The sequence below is a fragment of the Scyliorhinus canicula genome, chromosome 19 (assembly GCF_902713615.1).
Source record: "Scyliorhinus canicula chromosome 19, sScyCan1.1, whole genome shotgun sequence".
Taxonomy (NCBI): domain Eukaryota; kingdom Metazoa; phylum Chordata; class Chondrichthyes; order Carcharhiniformes; family Scyliorhinidae; genus Scyliorhinus; species Scyliorhinus canicula.
In genome coordinates, this window is record NC_052164.1 from 32,169,750 (window position 1) to 32,193,775 (window position 24,026).

A 24,026-nucleotide genomic window follows, 5' to 3' on the forward strand; every position below is an offset into this window, starting at 1 on the left:
TTGAATGCCAGAGTAGGCTTGAGGGGCCAAGGGACATATCCCTGCTCCTAATTCGGGCAGTGCAGTAACACAGTCGTGAGCACTGTTGCTTCACAGCACGAGGACCCCGGGTTCAATTCCCGGCTTGGGTCACTATCTGTGCAGAGTCTGCACATTCTCCCCGTGTCTGCGTGAGTTTCCTCCAGGGGCTCCGGTTTTCTCCCACAAGTCCCAACAGACGGGCTTGTTAGGTGAATTGGACATTCCGAATTCTCCCTCAGTGTACCCGAACAGGCGTCGTAGTGTGGCAACTAGGGGATTTTCACAGTAACTTCATTGCAGTGTAATGTAAGCCTACTTGTGACACTAAAAGATTATGTTTGAGACAATGTATATCAGTGAGGAGGTTGGCGGGGGAGCAGACCTTGACTTTGAGTAAATAGACAGGCATCATTGTTTGTAATGGCCCAAGTTATACGGAGGTGGGGCAGCACGGTGGCGCAGTGGTTCGTGCTGCTGCCTCATGGCGCCACGGTCCCAGGTTCGATCCCGGCTCTGGGTCACAGTACATGTGGAGTTTGCACATTCTCCTGGTGTTTGTGTGGGTTTCGTCCCCATAATCCAAAAATGTGCAAGGTAGGTGGATTGGCCACACTAAATTGCCCCTTAATTGGAAAAATTAATTGGGTACTCTAAATTTATTAATTTAAAAAAGTTTTACGGAGGCCAGGCAGAAGTGCACTGGAAGTGTCAAATCTAGAGGTAACAAGGGCACAAACGAGCAGCTGAGCTGAGACAAGGGCACAATTGGTCAATATTATGAAGGTATGAAAAGGCAGTCTTAAAAATGCGGTCCTCGTGGTAGCTCGCACACCAAGTCGGAAGGAAGCTCATCTTGAAGATGAATATGACACCAAGGTTGCAAACATGCTGGTTCAGCCTCAGACCATTAAGGGGGATGGAATAGTTAGAAAAAGGTGTTTGAAGCTCAAAGGCTAGAAAAGGCTAACTGAAAAGTTAGGAGTTTGTAGCCCAGAAAATTTAGAACTGATCTACAAATGTTCTAATTTCTATGCCGGTGGAAAATAAGAACAGTGGTTCGCATTATAATTCTCCTAGGAACAGAAAGATCTAAATAGCAATCACATATCTGAAGGCTTTTGCAAAGTCCTGACCCAGGCACGATGGGACAATGGCCTCCTACTACTGTAGAATTCCTCCCTGCTGTTGATTTCAATACTTTAATCTCTTTCTAGGACTTTCAATTCTTAATACGCCATACCCTCAGTTACTGAGGGCATCTTGGCATATATCGCTGTCTTAAGCTGGACAGTAAAACAAAGTGCCACTGCAAAAGATCATGATCTCATTTTTGGTACAGGTTAACACTGTGGTATGTGCCAGGGCATAGCTTCAACTAAACTAAGAAAAAAAATAATGTTTTATAGATTGCAGACAATTTCCCAGCTTCATTTAGGACAATGGAGCTTTGGCTGATTGCCAGGGCTTCAGTCAGGACTTCAGAATCAGCCTCCACAAACACATTAATTTGATGAGCTAAATGGCAAAAACATTTCTGCATTGAAACTATTTTGGATTGAGTAAGCAAGTCAAAAGTTCTAGGCATATTTCCACGGATTTCTATTTACCACCTCAATGTGGACCATGATGAAGGAAAGCATGTAGAAGAATCGATTTTAAGCAGTCTTGCTAGCATCCAAGCTGTGTTGTACTTTGCAGGCTTTTAAAGGATTTCTTTCCACATGACAAACTCCGCATTTGTCTTCCTAGCTGTTAGTAAACACGGAAAATTTCCCGTTCAGAGAAAAATTCCAGTTCCTTCAAAGTCACTTCCATGAAGCCATGGGGAAAGAGACTTCAAATACAGATGGTCCTTCATAAGTGCAAACGGTACACACAAATTGGAACTGGTTTATCAACTCCAGGATTTGCTGCTTGAAATAAAAAAATAAGCTTCCTTAAACAGAATTGCCAATAGCATTGATAAGTGAAGTCTTCTCAAAGATAACCAATATCAATGATAAGCAGAGATCCTTCAACAACAACGGATATTTATAAAGCATCTTTAATATAATAAATCACCACAAGGCACTTCATAGGAGAATTATAAAACATATGACACTGAGTCACTCAAGGAGATATTAGGACAGGTGACCAAAAGCTTGGTTAAATAAGTAAGCGTTTAAAGAAGTGTCATGAAAGAGGAAAGCATAGAGAAGTAGAGAGATGCAAGGAGGCAAAATCAGGGTGCTCAAGAGGCCAGCACCCATTAAGTACTCAAAAGCTGTTAAAAGTCTTATACAAACTAAAAATGGTGATAAATGAAGGAATGTGTAAATATTTTGATGATACAGAAACCTAAACACAGTGACCAAAAAGGCAGCATTTTCTGTTTCTCTTTTGGGTCAACTAATGGGACATTTCCCAGAATTATGCATCACTTTTCAATGAAATGAGAGTCATATCCAAATAAGCAAAGCAGAAGTGAGCATTGTTACCTTATATGGATCTGAGATTCCACTGAGTTCACCTGCAAAAAGATGGGACAACTAATTTGATGAAAGTTCATTCATCTACTTCAAAGTCTTACCTAAAATAGCAAGGAATGCTTCATTCTCAGATTGGAAAATGTACCTATTTCACACCGTATTTAAAAACAAAAGGTTTTCACATCTTTCTCCTCTCCCCCATGATTTCTACGGGTGCCAGGAGCTGTCCAGTGCGTTTCCTGTGAGGTCACTCATCATGGATGAACCTACAGAGTGAATGTGAGCATCTATACAAGTGTGGCATAACTAGATCTTCCTGTCATCCCCGACAACCATACACAGGCACAGCCAGCAGGGAGTCACAAAATAGCATCCAGGAACAGAAGCCATGACCACATTTTCCAATCTAGCCCACTGGCACATGACTAATTTAAACATCCCCACCTGCCACTTTACCGAGATCAACCAAGTCAGTATCAAACATAAAGCCTAAGACCCAATGCATACTCCAGTACATTTTGTGAATCAGTCATCTGGATACATGATGCAATTCTGCAATGCCACGGGCATGCAATTAATTGTTTCTCATTATGTTAGGTGGCTTAAATAACAATGTTTCCCGTTCTCATTTAGACCATGAGGCATTGGAGCAGAAGGCCATTCATTTGGCCAATTGAGTCGTCTCCACCATTCCACAAGATCATGACTTATCTGATAATACTCAATTCCACTTTCCCGCCTTATCCCCATGACCGTAGATTCCTGTCGAATCATAGAATCCCTACAGTATAGAAAGAGGCCATTTGTCCCATCGAGTCTGCACCGACCCTCTGAAGGAGCACTCTACCCAGGTCCAGGGGCACCCGGAACAAACCCACAGACACAGGGATAATGTGCAAACTCCAGTCACCCATGGCCGGAATTGAACCGGAATTGTGCCTGGAGCTGTGAGGCAGCAGTGCTAACCACTGTGCCACCGTGGCACACTAATTAAAGTTACTCACTTAAAATCTGTCTATCTCAGCCTTGAACAAACTTAAGGTACAAGCCTCCCTACAGAACTCTTCTGGTAAAGAATTCCACAGGTTCACTACCATCTGAGAGAAGAAATTCCTCCTCATCTCGGTCTTAAATGAGCAATTCCTTATCAAGATTATTCCCTCTGGTCCTTGACACTCCCACAAGGGAAAACCTCTCAGCATCAACCCTGTCAAGCCCCCTGAGAATCCTGCATTTCTCATTAAGGTAGCCTCACATTCTTCTAAGCTCCAATGAGTACAGGTCCAACCTACTCAACTTCTCCTCATAAAAAACCCTCCTTCCATACCCAGGATCAGCCTCAAAAACCTTATCCGGGCTATTTCCAATGCCAGAATATCTTTCCTTAGATAAGGTGACCGAACCTATTCACAGTATTTCAGTTGTGGTCGAACGAGTGCCGTGTATAGTTTTAGCAAGGCTTCATTACTTTTATATCCCTTTCCCTTTGGAAGAAAGACCAACATCCATTTGCCTTCCCTATTATTTGCTCAACTTGCATGCAGTATTAGCGTTTTGTGATCCCCCAAATCTCTGTGCTGCCACTTTCTGCAGTCTTTCTCCATTTAAATAGTCAACTCCTTTATTCTTCCTACCAAAGTACATAACCTCACATTTTCCTACATTATATCCTATCTGCCAAGATTTTGCCCACTAATTTAATCTGTCTATATCGCTCTGTAGACCCATGTGTCATCCTCACCACTTGCTTTCCCACCTATTTTTCCTGACATCTGCAGACTTGTCAATAGGACAGCAAGGTAGCACAGTGGTTAGCATTGTTGCTTCACAGCGCCAGGGACCAGGGTTCGATTTCTGGCTTGGGTCACTGTCTGTACAGAGTCTGCACATTCTCCCAGTATCTGAGTGGGTTTACGCCGGGTGTTCCGGTTTCCTCCCACAAAGTCTTGAAAGTCATGCTCGTTTGGTGAATTGGACATTCCGAATTTTCCCTCAGTGTACCTGAACAGACGTCGGAGTGTGGCGACGGAGGGATTTTCAGTTCTTCATTGCAGTGTTAATGTAAGTCTACTTGTGACACTAATAAAGATTATTATTTACTTCCCTTGTTCAAGACATTAATATATATTTTCAATAATTGTCACCCCAGCACTCATCCCTGTGACACTCCACTAGTTACAGGTTGCCTACCTGAAAATGCCCCTCTTATTCCAACTCAGTCTCCTCTATTGATTAGTCTTTTGTGTATTACCTTATCAAATGCTTTTTGGAAATCCAAGTACATTACATCTACTCGTTCCTCCTATTTATCCTACTCATTACTACCTCAAAGAATTCTAATAAATTTGTCAGGCATGTTTTCCCCTTCATGAAGCCATGCTGTCTCTGCTCGATTACACTATGTATTTCTATATTCGCTGCTATTACATTGTTTATAGTGAACATTTTCCCAATGACAGATGTTAAGCTAACTGGCTTATAGTTACCTGTTTTTGTCTCCATTTTTGAATAAGGGTGTTAGATTGGCAGTTTTCCAATCCTCTGGGATTTATGCAGAATTTAAGGATTCTTGGGAAGATTATGAACAGTGCATCCACCACCTCTGTAGATACTTGCTTTAATATCATAGGATGCAGCCAATCAGGTCCAGGGACCTGTCGACCTTTAGGCCCAGTAGTTTCCCAAGTACATTATCTCTAGTGATTGTTATTGTATTTATTTCCTCCCTCCCGTCCCCACCCCTTTTGCCCCTTGATTATTTTGTATTTTTGGAATGCCACTCGTCTTTTACCATGAAGACTGATGCAAAGTATTTAGCTAACTCGTCTGCCATCTCCTGGTTCCCCATTGTTATTTCTGTAGTCTCATTCTCTAAGGGACTTATGTTCACTTTTGCCTCTCTTTTTCTTTTTGTATATTTAAATAAGTTCTTACTGTCTGTTTTTGTATTACTTTCTATTTACACTCATAGTTTATCTTCACTCTCTAGTTTTTTGAGTCATCTTTTATTGGTTTTTAAAACTTTCCCAGTCCTCTGGATTACCACTAATCTTTGCCACACTGTATATTGTTTTCTTTCAGTTTAATAGTATCCTTAACCTCCTTGGTTAACATGGTTGATTTATTCCCGCCCTAGAATACTTCTTCCTCACTGGGATATATTTTGGTTGTGAATCATGAACTATTTTCATAAATGTCTACCATTGCTGATCAAACATCTTTTCTGCTAAACTCCTTTCCCAGTCCACTCCAGCCAACTCTGTCCTCTTTCCATTGTAATTACCCTTATTTAAGTTCAGCACAGTTGTTTCTGACCCAGGTTTCTCACTCTCAAACTGAATGCTAAAAAACTGAATGCTAAATTTTACCATGTCATGGTCATTTCACTAGAGGATCTATTACTCAGATTGCTTATTAAACCTGCCTTATTACATATTACCAGGTATAAAAGAACATGGTGCCTGGTTGGATCCATAACATTTTTCTAGGAAACTGTCCAAAATACACTGATTTCTTCCTCCTGGCTACTTTGGCCAATTTGATTTTCCCAATCCACAGGAAAGATTAAAGTCACCCATGATTAATGCACTGCCTTTTTTTACATGCCCTCATTATCTCCTGATTTATTCTCCATTCAACGGTGTAGCAACTGTTAGGGGGCCTAGAGACTACTCCCACCATTGTCTTCTTCCCTTGTTATTTCTTACCTCCACCCATACATCTTCTAATCCAGGATAATTTCTTGCAATAATACTTATTTTCTGTATCGTGGTAACAAAACTACCCACCGTCCTTTCCTTCCTGCCTGTCATAGAATCCCTTAGTGCAGGAGGCTATTCGGCCCATCGAGTCTGCACCGACCATCCGAAGGAACACCCCCCTAGGCCCACGCCCTATCCTCGCAATCCCATCTAACCTTTTTGAACACCAAGGGGCAAATTAGCATGGCAAATCCACCTAACCTACACATCTTTGGGATGCGGGAGGATCCAGAGCGCCTGGAGGAAACCCACGCAGACATGGGGAGGGAGAATGTGCAAACATAGATAGTCACCGAAGGTCGGAATCAAACCAGATCCCTGGTGCTGAGAGACATCAGGGTAACCACTGTGCCACCGTGCCGCCCACAAGTCACATACACCTGAATATTTAGTTCCCAGCTCTGATCTCCTTGCAACCACATCTCTGTAATGGCTATAAAATAATACACATTAACCTCAATTTGGACTGTTAATTCCTTTATTTTATGATGAATACTCTGTGCTTTTAAGATCCATTAATTTTGTCTTTTTACACTTTTTCCCCCTTCAACTCTTTGTTGTTTTTGAATGTTTGTACATTGTTCTTTCCTGTCATACTCTAGATATCATAGTTGCCTTGCAATGTTGCCATATCATTTTGCTCAGAAAGCCTTTCCATTTCCTCTCCAGAATCTCCCTCCCCATTCTATTTAGTTTAAAGCCCTTTCTACTTCCCTAGTTATGCAGTTTGCAACAACACTGGTCCCAGCACAGTTAAAATGTAAGCCATCCCAATGGTACAGCCCCCACTTTCCCCAATACTGATGCCTATGTTCCACGAACCAAACCGACTTCTCCCACACCAGTCTTTGGGTCACGTATTCATCTCTCTAATTTTATGTACCTTATGCCAATTTGTACACGGCTCAGGTAATAATCAAGAGATTATAAGCTTGGTGATGTTGTTTTAGTGCCGAGCTCACCAAAGTCTCTATGCAGAACCTCTTTCCTCATTCTACCTAGGTCATTGGCACCTACATTGACCATGACAATGTAATCCTTCCCCCTCCCACTGCAACTTCCTCTCCAGCCTGAAGCTGCCCTGAACACAGTTGTCTGGACTCTCACTCCTGGCTGCGGAGAACAGTGTAATTTCTTCTCATTATACTGTCCCCCTACTACATTCTTATGTACTCCCCACTTGAATAGCTTCCTATACCATGATGCCATGGCCAGTCATCTCATCCACCCTGCAGCCCCACTCTCATCCAAACAAGCTGAGAGATCCTCAAACCTGTTCAACAATTGCAGAGACTGACATTCCTGCGCTCTGGCTCTCCTACCTGCCTCAACTGCAGTCACCCTGCTCTGCACCTGACCACTTTCTAAACCAGAAGACTTTATCCTACGGGATGTGACCGCCTCTTGAAACAAAGCATCCAGATAACTCTCTCCCTCCCTGATGGGTCCCCGACTCAGCCTCCAGATCAATTATTCTGAGCTGATGATCCTAAAGCTGCAAACACTTACTGCAGATGTGTGCGCCCTGGATCACAATGTTATCCTAGAGCTCCCACGTGCTGCAGCTTTTCACATCACATCTGATAGTGTTTAACTGCTTTTGCTGGCTACATTTTCTAAAACGTGTGTTTATTGTTGAACTTTGAGCTCAGCAAGTAGGATTGGCTGCTCCCAAAAAGAGGTATTCTATTTCAACTGTTGCATCCTGTGACAAAATCACTTGCATTCTTTAAATCTAAAGTAACAAAAGTTCAAACAGAAACATGTTTGAACAAAGCTCATCTGAAAGTGTGTTCTTTGTTTGCACAGGAGGAAAAGAGTGCTTTGATGAACGGTTTGCATTTTACTGCTGCTAACTCCATGAATGTGGATGAAGCCTTGTGCTCTATTGTTTTTGACTCTACTGTTTCATTATTTAGGCAATAAATAAATACAGAAGTAACCGTAATTGTCTTTTTTAAAGGGAGACTGTATCTCATCCAATCACTTGACACAAAACAGAGATTAGGAATTAAACCAAGAATACCTCTAACCCATATGTTCTTGGTACACACTGCATTAAGCTGCTGAATCACTCGGAGAGTTACATCTAACCAGGGGCTGTAAGCGCAAAATAAAGGTACCAGGTTTGCAATTGTTGTGTATTTCTTAAAATAACAGACAGTTCTGTAAAACAAGCTCACCATTTTTATGTTTGAGAGATTTGGATCTCCGCGGAGAGTTGGGATTCTGAAAGACAGAAGCAGCTCTTTTAAGCAGCAGTGGTTGTTCATACCACCTGGGCTACAAATGGGAGCCTTCTCTCTCCTGAAATGCAAATCATTCTAGGCAGGTACGCACCTTATCAGATTTTCTTTTCTTTGCTGGATGAAGGAAAAGAAAAAGAAAACGTTAGCTGATGCCAAAAACAGTTTCTTAAATATAGTCTTCCAAGGGGACACAAATGATCATAATTTGACAACCAAGAAACTATTTCTAGGTACACTGAATGAGACATTAGCTGTAGCGCACACCAAACTAGCAGAAAAATGCCAACCAGGAAACTTAAAGCAATGTTACAGAACATATTTGGAACTAAAGCCCAAGGATAATGTAGCAATAAATTTACCTTTTTTCTCAGATCCGTATGACCAGTCGTTATCATTGATGTCATCGTTATCCTCTTGGTCGCTTTCAGATTTGCTGAGGTTGTTGCTACTGGCTATTCTACAATGGAAACAAAATGTGCATCACCAAAGATGCTATTACATTTCAGCCTCACGGCAAGGAGTCTAAATTAATGTCGATGGCTGTTATGTCGTGGTGTCTATTAACAGGTTTTTAACATCTAATAAAATCTTACTTTTATAGAAGCAATAGCTAAGTACACAATTCAATGCATTTCCTGGAGCAATGGCACTTAGCAACCATTATCAAAGATAACATTATCAGAAAAATTGAGACGGCTACATTTGTTGCCAGAGCCGTGCATACAGGGTTCTAGTGTTTAATTCCATATTTCAGTATGAGCAATACAGTAGGTAACAGTCAGCATCTGTTTAGTGTATACCAATCGAGAAATGATTTTAATTCACCAACATCTCCCTGCATTTCTTTACTTCAGCAAAGTTCATAGTCATTTTATCTGCAACCGCAATTAAAATTAAGGGCCCACGTGGCGTGGGCGCAGTGGTTCGCAATGCTGCCTCACTGCGCTGAGGACCCAGGTTCGATCCTGGTCCCGGGTCACTGTACATGTGCAGTTTGCATATTCTTCCTGTGTCTGCGTGGATCTCACCCCCACAACCCAAAGATGTGCAGACTTGGTGGATTGGCTACGCTAAATTGCCCCTTAATTGGAAAAAAAAAGAATTGGGTACTCTTAAAAAAAAAAAAAAAAAATTGTAAAAAGAAATTAAGAGCCCAAATCATCCTCATAAAATGCTTGACCATTTTATTTGTCAAAACATTTGATGTGATAATACCGCTTTGGAATTCAGTCATCAGGAGATGGAAAAAACACACAGTCAAGCTATTAATATCATCTCAATGATGGTATTGGTACAAGAATAAGACTTGGGGTAGTCCCCACTCAGCCCCATTCCTAATCCCCAGCAAAGTAAAATGGATTTAATCCTATATTATCAGCGCAGGACCACATCACCTGTTGTACAACATGTAACACTCTGCAGACTTCAAAAAAAAGAAAAAAATCAAGGCTGATTAATCTGGTTAAAGCAAAAGGGAAAGTCACTGTTCGATAAACAGAATGCAGATCATAAGCCAATCATTTACAGAGGAACACACATTACTACAGCTGCTGCACCCAAACTCAAACTCACTTAATTCAAGCTATCAACAATTCAAAATGTTGACTCCAATTTACATTGCTTAACTCGCGTTACCCAAGCATTCACATTTTAGCGCAAAGTACTGCTACAAAACTAATCCCAATCTAGTATTCAGATGTACCCTTTATACGTCACTCCCTTAATATCACTTATCCCAACCCAACCGTGAGAAATCACCGAGAGGTTTATGGGGTGACCAGATGAGAGTTTATGAAGAGTTACAAAAGTGAAAAATATTTTATCATTATTTACACTAAGATGTCGATAACAAATTAAAAATAACTTTAAAAAAGGTGTTAGAAAAGAATGTCCTCTTCCAAAGTTCTGAGCTACAAACTTTTGTTAAAGCAAAGCCGTAGTATTTTTAAAAAAATCAAATACTTGAGGGCGGCATGGTTGCGCAATGGTTAGCACTGCAGCCTCATGGCGACGAGGCCCCGGGTCATTATCCATGTGGAGTTTGCACATTCTCCGTGTCTGCGTGGGTCTCACCCCCACAATCAAAAAAGTGCAGGGTAGGTGGATTGGCCACGCTGAAATGCCCCTCAACTGGGAAAGAGAGAATTGGGCACTTTAAATTATTTTTAAAAAGGAAATCAAATACTTGTTTGAGGGAGGGAAATAAGCCGAGAAGTGGGATTAGGCTATATATATCATGATGAAAGACAGGAGCACGGGCCAGTGATTCAAAATGTCCCATTTCTTTTTTGTATCATTCGGAATTGGGATTACGCAAGATAGCCAAGATGCCACGAACAAGAGGACGTTAGCCCACAAAAATATACAAACGTCTTCCATTCTGCATTGTTCATCTTAATAATGCAGGACTGAACCACATCAGAAGGTATACTTCACCACTGGTCAAATTAAACAGGATTTGAAAAGCTGAACGAAACCCTGGAACCAGATCAGTCAAGGATGAGAAAGTATGAGAATAGTTGCAAGTGGAGTTAAGAACCAGAACAGAAATACGCTGAAGCGTATGCAAGTTTACATTTTAGACTGCAATTGCCTTTTAGATTAACCACTCAAACTGAAGAGAATCATAGTTCTGGCAGTTAGCTGACCTCCTGTTTGCAATCCGACTGCTGTTACGACCCATTCCTAAACACTTTTCCAGGTGGGGAGCAAAGCGAGAGGCAGCAATACTACGACTACAGTTCGGACATTCACACTCCTTGTTCTTCCACTGGTTGTAGACTTGGCCAAAAATGTCCACACCCGGCTGGTCCACAATTTCTGAAACACATAAGCAAACATCTCTAACTAATGGATTGAAAAACATTGCCAATGTGATTATCCTTCCCTCTTTCTACTGCAATTCACAACAAGCTTAATACCCAGTGAGGTCTCTTTTAGCAACAATAAACCTACAGCTGCAATCCCAACAGCAGTCTAAATACTAACATGCAACCTTTCTCCCTAATCCGACTTCCGGTTGCGGCTATGACCAGCTAAGTCGCACATTTGGCAGCTCCTGCGACAAAGGTGTTTAAGGGCCGATTGGAGGGCCCCGACGGTACTGTAAAGACGAATCCCGGTGGGGGAAGGTCCCTGAGGAGAGTGAGACCAACTTTATGGTCGGTACTCGGAGTGGGGCGACAAAAAAAGCGGCAGCAGCTCCCCAAAAAAAGCGGGGGAAGAGGACCAAAATGGCGGCCGGTGGTGCACTAGAAGATTGGAGAAAATGGGCGGAGGAGCAGCAGGCCGCTCTCCTCCGGTGTTTTACGGAGCTGAAAGTGGAACTCTTAGAGTCCATGAACGTGACGACCACAAGGCTGATGGGGGCCCAGGCGACCCAAGAGGCGTCGATAAGAGAGCTGCAGCAGGAGATGGCGGTGAGGGAGGAGGAAGCCACGGTCCTCGTGGGAAAGGTGGAGGTGCACGAGGCACTCCACCTGAAATGGCAGAGCCGCTTTGAGGAGCTGGACACGCGAATGAGGCGGAAGAACTTGAGGATCCTGGGCCTAGCAGAAGGCCTGGAGGGGCCTGATCTCCCGAAATATGTAGCGGAGATGTTGAGCTCCCTGATGGGAGAGGGGGCCGGTCCATCGCCCCTGGAGCTGGAAGAAGCATATCGGGTCATGGCTAGGCGGCCTAGGGCAAACGAGCCCCCGAGGGCGGTGCTGGTGCGGTTCCAGCGTCTCTGCGATCGGGAGAAAGTGCTGAGGTGGGCCAAGAGGGAGAAAAGCAGCAAATGGGAGAATTCGACGGTGCGGATATATCCGGACTGGAGTGCGGAGGTGGCAAAGCGGCGGGCCCGGTTTAACCGAACGAAGGCGGTGCTGCACGCAAAAAGGATCAAGTTTGGAATGCTGCAGCCAGCGCGCTTGTGGGTCACCTACAAGGACCAGCACCATTACTTTGAGACCCCAGGGGAGGCATGGACTTTTGTTCGGGAGGAAAAGCTGGACCTGAACTAGAACTTGGGAACGCCGGCGGTCGAGGCCGCCCGAGTACCCTTGACTGATCAAGTGGCCCATGTCTTTCTTAGGCCAGGTCGGAACTTGGTTAAAGTTGATGGATCGTTTGATTTCTTTGAAACTTGTGTTATGGGGGGTTTCTTTGTTCCTTTTTGTGTGTCTCTTCCCGTTGCCAACTTCCCTTAATTATTGTTGTTGTAGGGGGGGCTTTTTTACTGTTTTTTGATCTGTTCTTTAAGGGTTATGGTTACTGTTGGTTAAGTACGTTATTATTGGGTAGTTATTTAGTTATGCAGGCATAGTTATGTATTTATGTATTTATTTGCGATTTGTTATTTATATTGTTATATTGTTAAGTCGGGGAGGCGGGACGGGGGGGGAGCAAGTGGGTTATGCGTGTTTTCTTTTTCTCTTTTTTCTTCCTCTCGTTTTAAGGGGGCTTTGTTATCGGTGTGGATGGGGACGGGGGTGGAATTGAAGATGGCGGGGTAGGGTGTGGCCGGGCGAAAGCGCGGGCTCTCCCCTGTTTCCCGCGCGCGGGACGGAGGAAGGGGGAGGAGAGAAGAGTGAGGTGTGGCCAGCAATGGCGGCTTTTCCTGCGCTGAAGCGGAGTCAGAGAGGGATGGCACATCGGGAGGAGTCGGAGTGTGGCAGGGGCGGCCGGGTCAGCGAAAACCAGCTGACTCTCGGGAGTACGATGGTGGATACACTGCGGCTAGGAGGGGTCCTAGCCAGGGGGGAAGGGGGGTTAGGGGGGGATACCGGGTTGCTGCTGGAAAGGCTGAGGACGGGAAGGGAAGAACGGGAGGAGAGAGGGGGGGGGGGGGGCCATCGCCATGGGGAACGGGTCAGAAGGGGAGGGTCGACCCGGGGCGAACAGGGGACAGAACATGGCTAATAGACAGGGGAAAGGGACGGGTCGCTCTGCGACCCGGTTGATTACTTGGAATGTGAGGGGGCTGAACGGACCGGTCAAGAGATCAAGGGTTTTTTCACACCTAAAGGGACTGCAGGCGGATGTGGCAATGTTGCAGGAGACTCACTTGAGAGTAGTAGACCAGGTGCGCCTGAGAAGGGGGTGGGTGGGACAGGTGTTCCACTCAGGCTTGGACGCAAAGAACCGGGGGGTGGCGATTTTGGTGGGAAAGAGGGTGTCGTTCGTGGCGGCGCAGGTGGTAGCAGATAAGGAGGGTAGGTACGTGATGGTGAAGGGTAGGCTGCAGGGAGAGAATGTGGTGCTGGTAAATGTATATGCCCCGAATTGGGATGACGCGGGTTTTATGAGGCGCCTGTTGGGCCTCATTCCGGGTCTGGAGGCAGGAGGCCTGATCATGGGGGGGGACTTCAACACAGTGCTCGACCCTGGGCTGGACAGATCGAGTTCCAGGACGAATAGGAGGCCGGCAGCGGCGGAGGTGCTAAGGGGGTTCATGGAGCAGATGGGGGGGGGTAGACCCTTGGAGATTTGGCAGGCCAAGGGCGAGGGAGTATTCTTTTTTCTCCCACGTCCACAGGGTGTACTCCAGAATAGACTTTTTTGTACTGAGCAGGGGGCTGGTTTCGAGAGTGCAGGACACGGAGTACTCGGCCATTGCGATTTCGGACCATGCACCACACTGGGTAGAGGTAGAACTGGGGGAAGCACGGGACCAGCGCCCGCTGTGGCGCCTGGATGTGGGGCTGCTGGCGGACGATGAGGTGTGCGGAAGGGTCCGGAAGGGCATTGAGAGATATCTGGGCACGAACGACACGGGCGAGGTGAAGGTGGGGGTAGTATGGGAGGCCCTGAAAGCAGTGATCAGAGGAGAGCTGATCTCCATAAGGGCACACAGAGAAAGGAAGGAGAGGCAGGAGAGGGAGAGACTGGTGGGGGAACTTATAGAAGTGGACAGGAGATATGCGGAGACACCAGAGGAGGGGCTGTTGAGGGAGCGGTGCAGTTTACAGGCCCAGTTTGACCTACTGACCACTAGGAAGGCGGAGACGCAATGGAGAAGGGCACAGGGTGCGGTCTATGAGTACGGGGAAAAGGCGAGCAGGATGCTAGCACACCAGCTGCGCAAGCGAGATGCAGCCAGAGAGATTGGGGGAGTGAGAGAGAAGGGAGGGAACGTAGTGCAGAAGGGGCAAGAGGTGAACGGGGTCTTCAGGGATTTCTACAGGGAATTGTACCGGTCTGAGCCGCCCAGGAGGAGGGGGGGAATGGAGAACTTCCTCGATAGATTGAGGTTCCCAAAGTTCCAGGAGGAACGGGTGGAGGGGCTGGGGGCGCCGATAGAGCTGCAGGAACTAGTTAAAGGGATAGGCCAGATGCAGGCGGGGAAGGCGCCGGGGCCGGATGGGTTCCCGGTGGAATTTTATAAGAAGTATGTGGACTTGGTGGGTCCAGTGCTGGTGCGAGCCTTCAATGAGGCGCGAGAGGGGGGGGCTCTGCCCCCGACAATGTCACAGGCCCTGATCTCCTTGATCCTGAAGCGGGACAAAGACCCTGTACAGTGCGGGTCCTATAGGCCTATCTCCCTCTTGAATGTAGATGCCAAACTGTTGGCAAAGGTCCTGGCAACCAGAATAGAGGATTGTGTGCCAGGGGTAATCCATGAGGACCAGACGGGTTTCGTAAAGGGACGACAACTTAATACAAATGTCCGGAGGCTGTTGAATGTAATTATGATGCCAGCAGTGGAGGGGGAGGCTGAGATAGTGGTAGCACTGGATGCGGAGAAGGCATTCGATAGGGTGGAGTGGGAATACCTGTGGGAGACGCTGGAACGGTTTGGGTTTGGGGAGGGATTTATCAAGTGGGTGAAGCTGCTGTATTCGGCCCCGATGGCGAGTGTGGTTACAAACGGGAGGAGGTCGGAGTATTTTGGGCTCCATCGAGGTACCAGCCAGGGATGCCCCCTATCCCCCTTACTATTTGCATTAGCGATCGAACCGTTGGCGATGGCACTGAGGGGTTCAGGGGGTTGGAGAGGACTGACAAGGGGAGGGGAGGAGCATCGGGTATCACTCTATGCGGATGATTTGTTGTTGTATGTGGCGGATCCGGAAGGGGGAATGCCGGAGGTAATGGAAATACTAGCGGAGTTTGGGGACTTTTCGGGATATAAATTAAATGTGGGTAAAAGTGAGGTCTTTGTGATACACCCGGGAGATCAGGGGGAGGGAATTGGGCGGCTCCCCTTTAGGAGAGCAGTAAAGAGCTTCAGGTACTTGGGGGTGCAGGTGGCAAGGAACTGGGGGACCCTCCACAAGCTGAACTTTTCAAGGCTGGTGGAGCAGATGGAGGAGGAGTTCAAGAGGTGGGACATGGTACCGCTGTCGCTAGCAGGGAGGGTGCAGTCAGTCAAAATGACGGTCCTCCCGAGGTTCTTGTTTCTGTTCCAGTGCTTGCCCATCTTCCTCCCCAGGGCCTTCTTCAAGAAGGTAACTAGCAGCATTATGGGCTACGTGTGGGCGCATGGCACCCCTAGAGTGAGAAGGATTTTCTTGGAACGGAGTAGGGACAGTGGAGGATTAGCGCTACCCAATCTTTCCGGATACTACTGGGCGGCGAACGCATCGATGGTGCGCAAGTGGGTGATGGAGGGGGAGGGGGCAGCTTGGAAACGTATGGAGAGGGCGTCCTGCGGCAATACAAGCCTGGGGGCGCTAGTAACGGCACCATGGCCGCTCCCCCCCACAAGGTATACCACGAGTCCGGTAGTGGCGGCCACCCTTAAAATCTGGGGGCAGTGGAGGCGACACAGGGGGGAAGTGGGGGATCTGATGGCGGCGCCACTGAGAGGGAACCACAGATTTGTCCCGGGGAACACTGGCGGGGGATTCCAGAGCTGGCACAGGGCGGGCATCAGGCAACTGAGGGACATGTTCATAGAGGGGAGGTTTGCGAGCCTGGGAGAGCTGGAGGAGAAATTTGAGCTCCCCCCGGGGAACACGTTTAGATACCTGCAGGTGAAGGCATTTGCCAGACGACAGGTGGAAGGATTCCCCTTGCTTCCCGATGGAGGGGCGAGTGATAGGGTGCTGTCAGGGGCCTGGGTCGGAGAAGGGAAGGTCTCGGACATCTACAAAATAATGCAGGAGGTGGAGGAGGTACCGATAGAGGAGCTGAAAGACAAGTGGGAAGCGGAGCTGGGAGAGCAGATAGAAGATGGGACATGGGCGGATGCCCTAGAGAGGGTCAATTCGTCGTCGTCGTGCGCAAGGTTGGGCCTCATCCAATTTAAGGTGCTGCACAGAGCCCATATGACGGGGACTAGGATGAGTCGGTTCTTCGGGGGGGAGGACAGGTGTGTTAGGTGTTCGGGAAGCCCTGCGAACCATGTACATATGTTCTGGATGTGTCCGGCACTGGAAGAGTTCTGGGAGGGGGTGGCGGGGACGGTATCGAGAGTGGTGGGAACCAGGGTCAAACCAGGGTGGGGGCTAGCGATTTTTGGGGTTGGGGTGGAGCCAGGAGTACAGGAGGCAAGGGAGGCCGGAATATTGGCCTTTGCGTCCTTGGTAGCTCGGAGAAGGATCTTGATTCAGTGGAGGGACACAAGGCCACCAAGCGTTAACACCTGGTTAAACGACATGGCAAGCTTCATCCAATTGGAAAGAATCAAATTCGCCCTGAGAGGGTCGGTACAGGGGTTCTTCCGGCGGTGGCAGCCCTTCCTTGACTTTCTGGATCAGAGATAGGAACTGGAGGCCGAAACAGCAGCAACCCGGGGAGAAAAGGGGGGGGGGGGGGGGGGGGGGGGGATAGCAACGAAGGGAGCACGTCAGCGGGGGGTCGCGGGCAAGGACTGCCCGAGGCCATCGGCAGAAAGGGAAAAACGGTTTGGTTGCTAGACTGATAGCGCGGAGGGGGGGGGGTGGGGGGGTGCGCACGGGGGAGGGCGTGGGGAGGTTTTTCCAGGGGGGACTTGTGGTGTTATAATTTAAAATGTAATAGGGGTAAATGTTTGTATCGAAAAATTTCAATAAAAATTATTTAAAAAAAAAAACCTTTCTCCCTAATCCCACCTTCAAATCCTTAGAAATGACCTGATTCTTTACCCTCAAATATAAATCCTAACCATCCTCCCCCTTCTGCTAACAGTCCACTGACATTGAACCGAGACCAAAAGAGATCTGTGCCATTTCCCTTCAGGTAGGCTTCACATTTCCCCCACGAGATGCATTGACTGCTTGATTTCTTCGAGTTTCTACAGCAGCAAAAATATTTTAATAGCTATACGATCCATTATCAAAGAAATGTTGGATGGATAAAAATGCAGTCTCTTCCTGGGAAAAAAAAAACGACTCTTGGATTTGGTCCAAGAATGGTCAAGCACATGGACATGTTTCCTCCTCTTATGAGATGATGTGCTGGAAAACCCCTGGCTTGAAAAGGAAGCCCAGGGTGAATCTCGGGCATCTGAGGAAACCCTGACATGCCTTTACATAGTATACCCAGAATGCTTTTGGAACTTACTAAAAGGCTATGTCACAATGCCACATAAGATGGAGCTGCACAGTGGCGCTGTAGTTAGCACTACTGCCTCACGGCACTGAAGGCCAGTGTACGATCCCGGCCCCAGGTCACTGTCCGTGTGGAGTTTGAACATTCCCCCAGTGTCTACGGGGGTTTCATCCCCACAATCCAAAGATGTGCAGGTTAGGTGCATTGGGCACTCTAAATTGCCCCTTAATTGGAAAAAAATAATTGAGTACTGTAAAAAAAAAATTTTTAAACAATGCCAGATAAGCTGTGAATGGAATGCATTCTTCATTCAATGAAGCCTCGAAACTCCAAAAAGCTCCACCCACTAATTTTCACCTACTCTTCTGAAAACACCAAATCATGCAGTTCCAGGGACACTAAACTATGAGATCTGCACCAAGACAGAACCTGTGGTAATTCCAGCAAGAGGATTTCATTCTGTATGCAATACGTAAGAATCACAAACTTATAAAGTATAGTACTCGGTGGAAACAAGGATTTCCTGACAAACCTTTACATCCTTGTACAAGTGGGTAAGTTTTTGCAGCATTACAGATCAGAGGCTGCACTTAGATTATGATTTTGGTTGGATGCAGAGGCAGACCACCAACCCTTTCATAGACCCTAAACATAACACTGCAACTTTTCCTTAAAGTGGAAGGAACAGTTAGAATAAAATTAAAAGGCTGTGGGTTTTAGACATGATCAGAGTTAAATTAGCCAATGGGGACAAAAAGCGAAACCTGGATGATGAAATACACTGTGAGAGGCGCATTTGATAAACTTCTTAATGGGCCGGAGTTCTTGCAAATTCCTCCTCTCGATAATACAAGGCTAACGAAATGTACAAGGATAACCAAAGAATATGTAATTATCTTGATTTAAGATACTACAGCCATTTAGAAAAATCGTACGGTAATTACCAATGCCTATATTAAACGCTGCATTAAACACTAGTTATCGCTCAATTAAAACAGTGGACATTATAAGGAACCACAGAGCAAGATGTTACCCTGAGCAGAATGCAGTCTTTGCCCAAGGAATCTCTGAAATGCTTTGAAAATGCGACCTGCCATGTTTTCTCCCTTCTGAAACAGTCACCCCGAACTAGCTCTCAATCATCATCAACTTTGGTGAGTGTTAGCCTGCCATTGGCTCAATACCCAGCATGTGGGAACTTTAGTTCATTTTTCTTCATCCTGCTCTCAGGACTCCGCAGTCAATTACGCTATCCCATCGGCCACCCAGAGTGTGATGAACTAACTTAGCATTGAGCAAGTCTTGAACTGGGATGCCCCTGATGCTCAGCACCACAGTGGTGTATTTTCTTTATTCACTAAGCCCATGTACAAATCGTTCTCTACCCATGCTCCCAATTCTTGCCAAAGAACCCTGAACACAAAACAATCGTTCTTTAATAATTTACGGCAAGTATCCATCCAGTCATACCAAACACACTTACCAAAGTCCTTCATGCTGTCTGGGTCCGTTTCATCCAAAAAGAAATAACCACACTTTACAGCTCGGTGCACCTCAAAACAAAGTCCCAGACACGCATCATCTACGAGATCAGAATAGATCTCATGAGCTACGGCCTGAAACACAAAGCTCACAGGTAAATGGAAAGAGATTCACAAGGAAAATACTTATTAGGGAGGCTAACTGGTGCCGCCTCAGACTGGCCAAAGGAAGCCGACAAGCCTCGCTTCCTTACTAAGGAAGCTGGTTTCTAATTTTTTTTATCAATAGTCTTCACAAAATGAGAAACTATTTTCAGAAACATAATAAGCCTTTTAAATCAAAAGAATTCCTTGGTTTCAGTCTCTGTGCAGTTTTCTCAAGTGAAACACTGGAATGCTGATTTCTGCCAGTAGAGCACACCGCACCAACTTACTTTATTTAGTGGGGGTATTCCTAGACATTTCACCACTTGCACATTTTGTGCTGACCTCTTAATTCCACAATAAATTGGGACACCAATCACACCACTGCAACTGGAACCAGCACCATGTTGCAGCATATTGCAACAAGTCTTCTGCAGAAAAGAGCAGGAAACCACATGCTGGACACAGAAATAATGCCAATGTCCCAAATGAGCTGAAAGTTAATGACACACTGAAAATATAGATTTACCATTTTTCTGTTGAATTTACTAATATATCAGGATAACAATGGATGGCAGTCAGGCTGCTTGCTTGCATGCGCAGATGGCTCAAACGAGCTGCCAATCATCCTGCTATTTAAACTCTATAGATCATGATTACACTATTTTGATAACTCCAGCTCATGCTTTCAAATGCCCGAGTGACATCAGCCACTCCTTTAACCACCTCTTTTCCCATTTCGACAATAAAGTCAAGTAATGGGGAAACAGAAGAAACAGCAACTTTGTGGTTTATTCAGCAGAACAATTCTGAGACCCTATGGAAATGTCACAAGTAGAGGCAATGCACAGTAAGCACAGGCAATGCCCATGCAGGACACATGATGAGCCTCAAGTTCACAATGTCGGGAAACTAGTAGTCGAGGAGAGGGATAGAATATAAGAAATAGGAATAGGCCATTTGGTCCCTCGAGCCTGCTCCGCCATTCAATAAAATAATGCCTGAACTTTCCATGAAATCCACTTTCTTGGCATATCCCCATATCCCGTGATGCCCTGCAAGTTATCAATCTCAGAATGGAATATACCCAATGTCAGAGCACCCACAGCCATCTAGGGTAGAGAATTCAAAAGATATACAACCGGCTGAGTGAAGAAATTTCTCCCCAGTTCAGTCTCAAATGGCCCCCTTATCCTGAGACTATGTTCCCCAGTCACAATGGTGACCATGCCCCTTTAAGGAGTCTAGCCTTTGTGGCAGACTCTCAGTGAATAATCAGGAATTTCTGTTTAAAATAAAAATGCAAAAGATGAAGCAACAGAATACACGGATATCCAGCACTGAAGACAGAACCTTTATTAATCAATGAACCAAAAGTGCATCCTCAACATAAAGAAGCGTGTGATAAACATCAAAATAATTCAACGCTGGAACAATGAGCAATGAAATGCAGGGATAGAGAACAGTAGAGGGTGTTGTGGTACTGGCCTGCTCTGCAGAACTTTCAGGAGTGGCGTCAAACTCCATGGCCTGGTCACTGTGCTCTCTGCTCATCTGCCTCTGATCTCGTTTCAGCTGCCGCCAATATTTCTGCTTCTTCTCAGAAGATACCCGCTTCAGCTTGGGCATGGCTGCAGAGTTCGCACACAACGACCTTCTTAGGAACTGACTAATCGCGTCATCTGTTCTGTTAGGTGAGAGAACAGAAAATTAGGCCAATCTAAATTATGCCGAGAAGCTGAGCAAAATTATTCCAAGCTGAGTCAGTGCGAGTGGTCCACCTGGGCAGATTCAATTCCCAGTGACAGGCGCGCACCCGGTGACTAGCGCGTACTTTAGAAGCACTGACTAAAAGTAAAAGATGGAATCAGTTAGCGTACTCACCAGTTAATCTGGAGCCACTCTATTCATTTTCCATATCTGAGGAGCAGGCAGGTCTCTGGATGATAACCTTCGCTTGAGCCAAAGAAAAATCTCCTTCGAAGTTCAAGATCTGCTCAAAGTTTTCTTTCCTCTGACCCCAGAATGCTCTAAAATGTCAAAAGCCGGCGCTGTCCCATTGATCATCTGCCAGGGGATTGCCAGAGTGACAAGCTGATTTTAAAATTATCCATCAGCCCCGAACAGGTGCCGGAACAATAACTTCATTTGAAGCCTACTTGTGACAATAAGCGATTTTCATTTCATCCCTGGAGACCATATTCAACTCGTTGATCAAGAATCTGTACACTCAGTTACAGAGAACAGCAGACATCTGTGAGTGAGCTTCACAGCAGAACACCAAATGCCTGGGACTGAACAAAGATGACTGGCCAGGTAAGCGTTCAATGTATCCCCTCAATTAATTGCAGAATATGGCATTATTGCACGATTAAATCTTTGGTCAAATCTGTGGTTCTGAGTTTCCATGCATAGAACGTTACTAATAAACAGGAAAAATGAATTCTCATTGCATCTTGCAGGCTAAATCCAAACAGGTATCCTTGCCTGTTTCTCAGAATAGCAAAGCTTAAAAGATGAAGAAAAGGGACTCCTTAAACAAGGGAAGTGGACACCGTGCTGGTTTCTACTCCACATCATGGCAGTCACAGTATCAATGCAAGCCTTTTTTTGGTAGTGTGGGTCAGAAGTGAAAGGCAACAGGCAAAGACCACAGCAAATAAAGGACCTCCCATATGAAGAAGCTAGTGTCAAGTTTGGGAAATAAGAGGAAATATCCAAGAGTCGGTCTGTCACGAGGATGAATATGAACGAAGACCATTCCTGCTGTATGTTCCACGACAGGCATCAGAATTAGAACGTTAACATATTCAGAGATTCAAACTGATTCTGTAGTAGGAGAAAACGGTTATTTCACTGTTGTAGTTGACTAACAGCAGGATCACCAAGTATATAGGTACCAGTGGAACCTGTAAAATTGGTGTCCTGGAGAAGCTCAGCTTCCCAGCAGATAGTTCAGCTCCATCTGCCAACCCAATTTCATCTATTGCCTCAGACACAAAACCAGTACCTTAAACAAATCCTTAGAAATGTGGTTCAGGTGAAGGAAGATAATCTACGTGTGCAGGGCATGCACAGGGAGAAATGGGGTCATTTATAGACAAAGTGGCAGACAGACTAACACTGAGAAAAATAGATACATGAGAAGAGAAGAGATGGCTGGAAGTGTGTTCAGACTGTAATGAAACGAAGGGGTACTGAAGAGGCATCAATGACAAGAAGTTGGGTGAAGTTTACAGTCATAAGAAAAGCCTGAAACACACCCCAAACCACAACAGGAATAAAACACAGACACACACAGTAACTAGCAAACTATCGGACTCAATTCTGCAACAGGTGATGCAAATCCATGGTTATGGCTCAAGGGATCATGAGGTAACTCCCATAGTTACTGTTTTGCATTTATTATTCGGTTTGATCGTACACACAAGCACACCACAAATATTCCTTCATGGAGCACATTTGCATAGCCTTTCACAGAATTCAATTCCAGCAAGCGCATACTCACTCAGTCAGCACAGGCATCATCACTCACTGCATATACACACTCCTGCGCCCATTAAAGCCAATCAGGTTTGTATGCACAATCATAATGTATCAACATTTTTACTGAGACAAGGCCAACTCCCAAGTCTCCCCCTCCTTACCTCAGATTTGCTGTTCTCCGGGCCAGATATTGACATTTCCTCCATTTTCATTGGCAACCAGTACGCTGTACTATTTCCTTTCTACATAGTAACAGGGTAGTCACTGAGAAAAAGGAAAGATAATCTGTTAAATTTAAAATGAACATAGACTTGAAAGCTACACTAAAACTATTTGGGGATGGGGGTTATATTCTACTCTACATGGTATACCACAGAAAATAACAAAACCAGGAAGCTACCATATTAGCTGTCCTCAAAGACATTGCTATTATCCTCATTGTCGCTCCATTGATATTACTTAAATTTACATACCTTGTTGCAGTGTCCATAATGTAATTGAGGCTGCCAAAATTTGGCTTTAAATGTATTGAAAGATCTAGTCTATAAAGGAATAAATCAGAACTGGGGCAATCGGAGACGTCTGTAAGTCTTAACTTGGCAGGCCTTGCACAAAGGTTGTGTTTTACGTGCTGCATTGATCTGCAAGATGTGGTTGTGATTACACATTGATCACAAGAAAGCTGAATCAGTGTTTAGCATGCCTAGCAATCTTGCTTTGTGAAAAGAAATCATGACAAACCTGTTGCAAATTCAATGATTTTGCGAGGGGGAGTTTTTTTGGTTCTTTGTTCATTTACGGGGTGTGGGCGTCACTGGTTAGGCCAGCATTTATTACCCATCCTTAGTTGCCCTTCAGAAGGTGGTGGTGAGTTGCCTTCTTGAACCATTGCAGTCTTGAGGTGTAGGTACACCCACTGTGCTGATGGAGGGAGTTCCAGGATGTTGCCCAAGCGACAGT

General features: G+C 45.5%; 1 protein-coding gene across 1 annotated transcript in view; it reads right to left on the minus strand.

Moving 5' to 3' along the window:
• Window positions 1-24,026, minus strand: part of LOC119954136 (ataxin-7-like protein 3) — a 54,169-nt gene that overhangs the window by 23,463 nt on the left and 6,680 nt on the right. Inside the window, 7 exon segments of the mRNA XM_038779070.1 lie at window positions 2,499-2,530; window positions 8,434-8,479; window positions 8,591-8,613; window positions 8,859-8,956; window positions 11,148-11,319; window positions 19,439-19,571; window positions 23,228-23,330. Coding sequence (XP_038634998.1) covers window positions 2,499-2,530; window positions 8,434-8,479; window positions 8,591-8,613; window positions 8,859-8,956; window positions 11,148-11,319; window positions 19,439-19,571; window positions 23,228-23,278 — 555 coding nt within the window. The 5' untranslated portion in view covers window positions 23,279-23,330.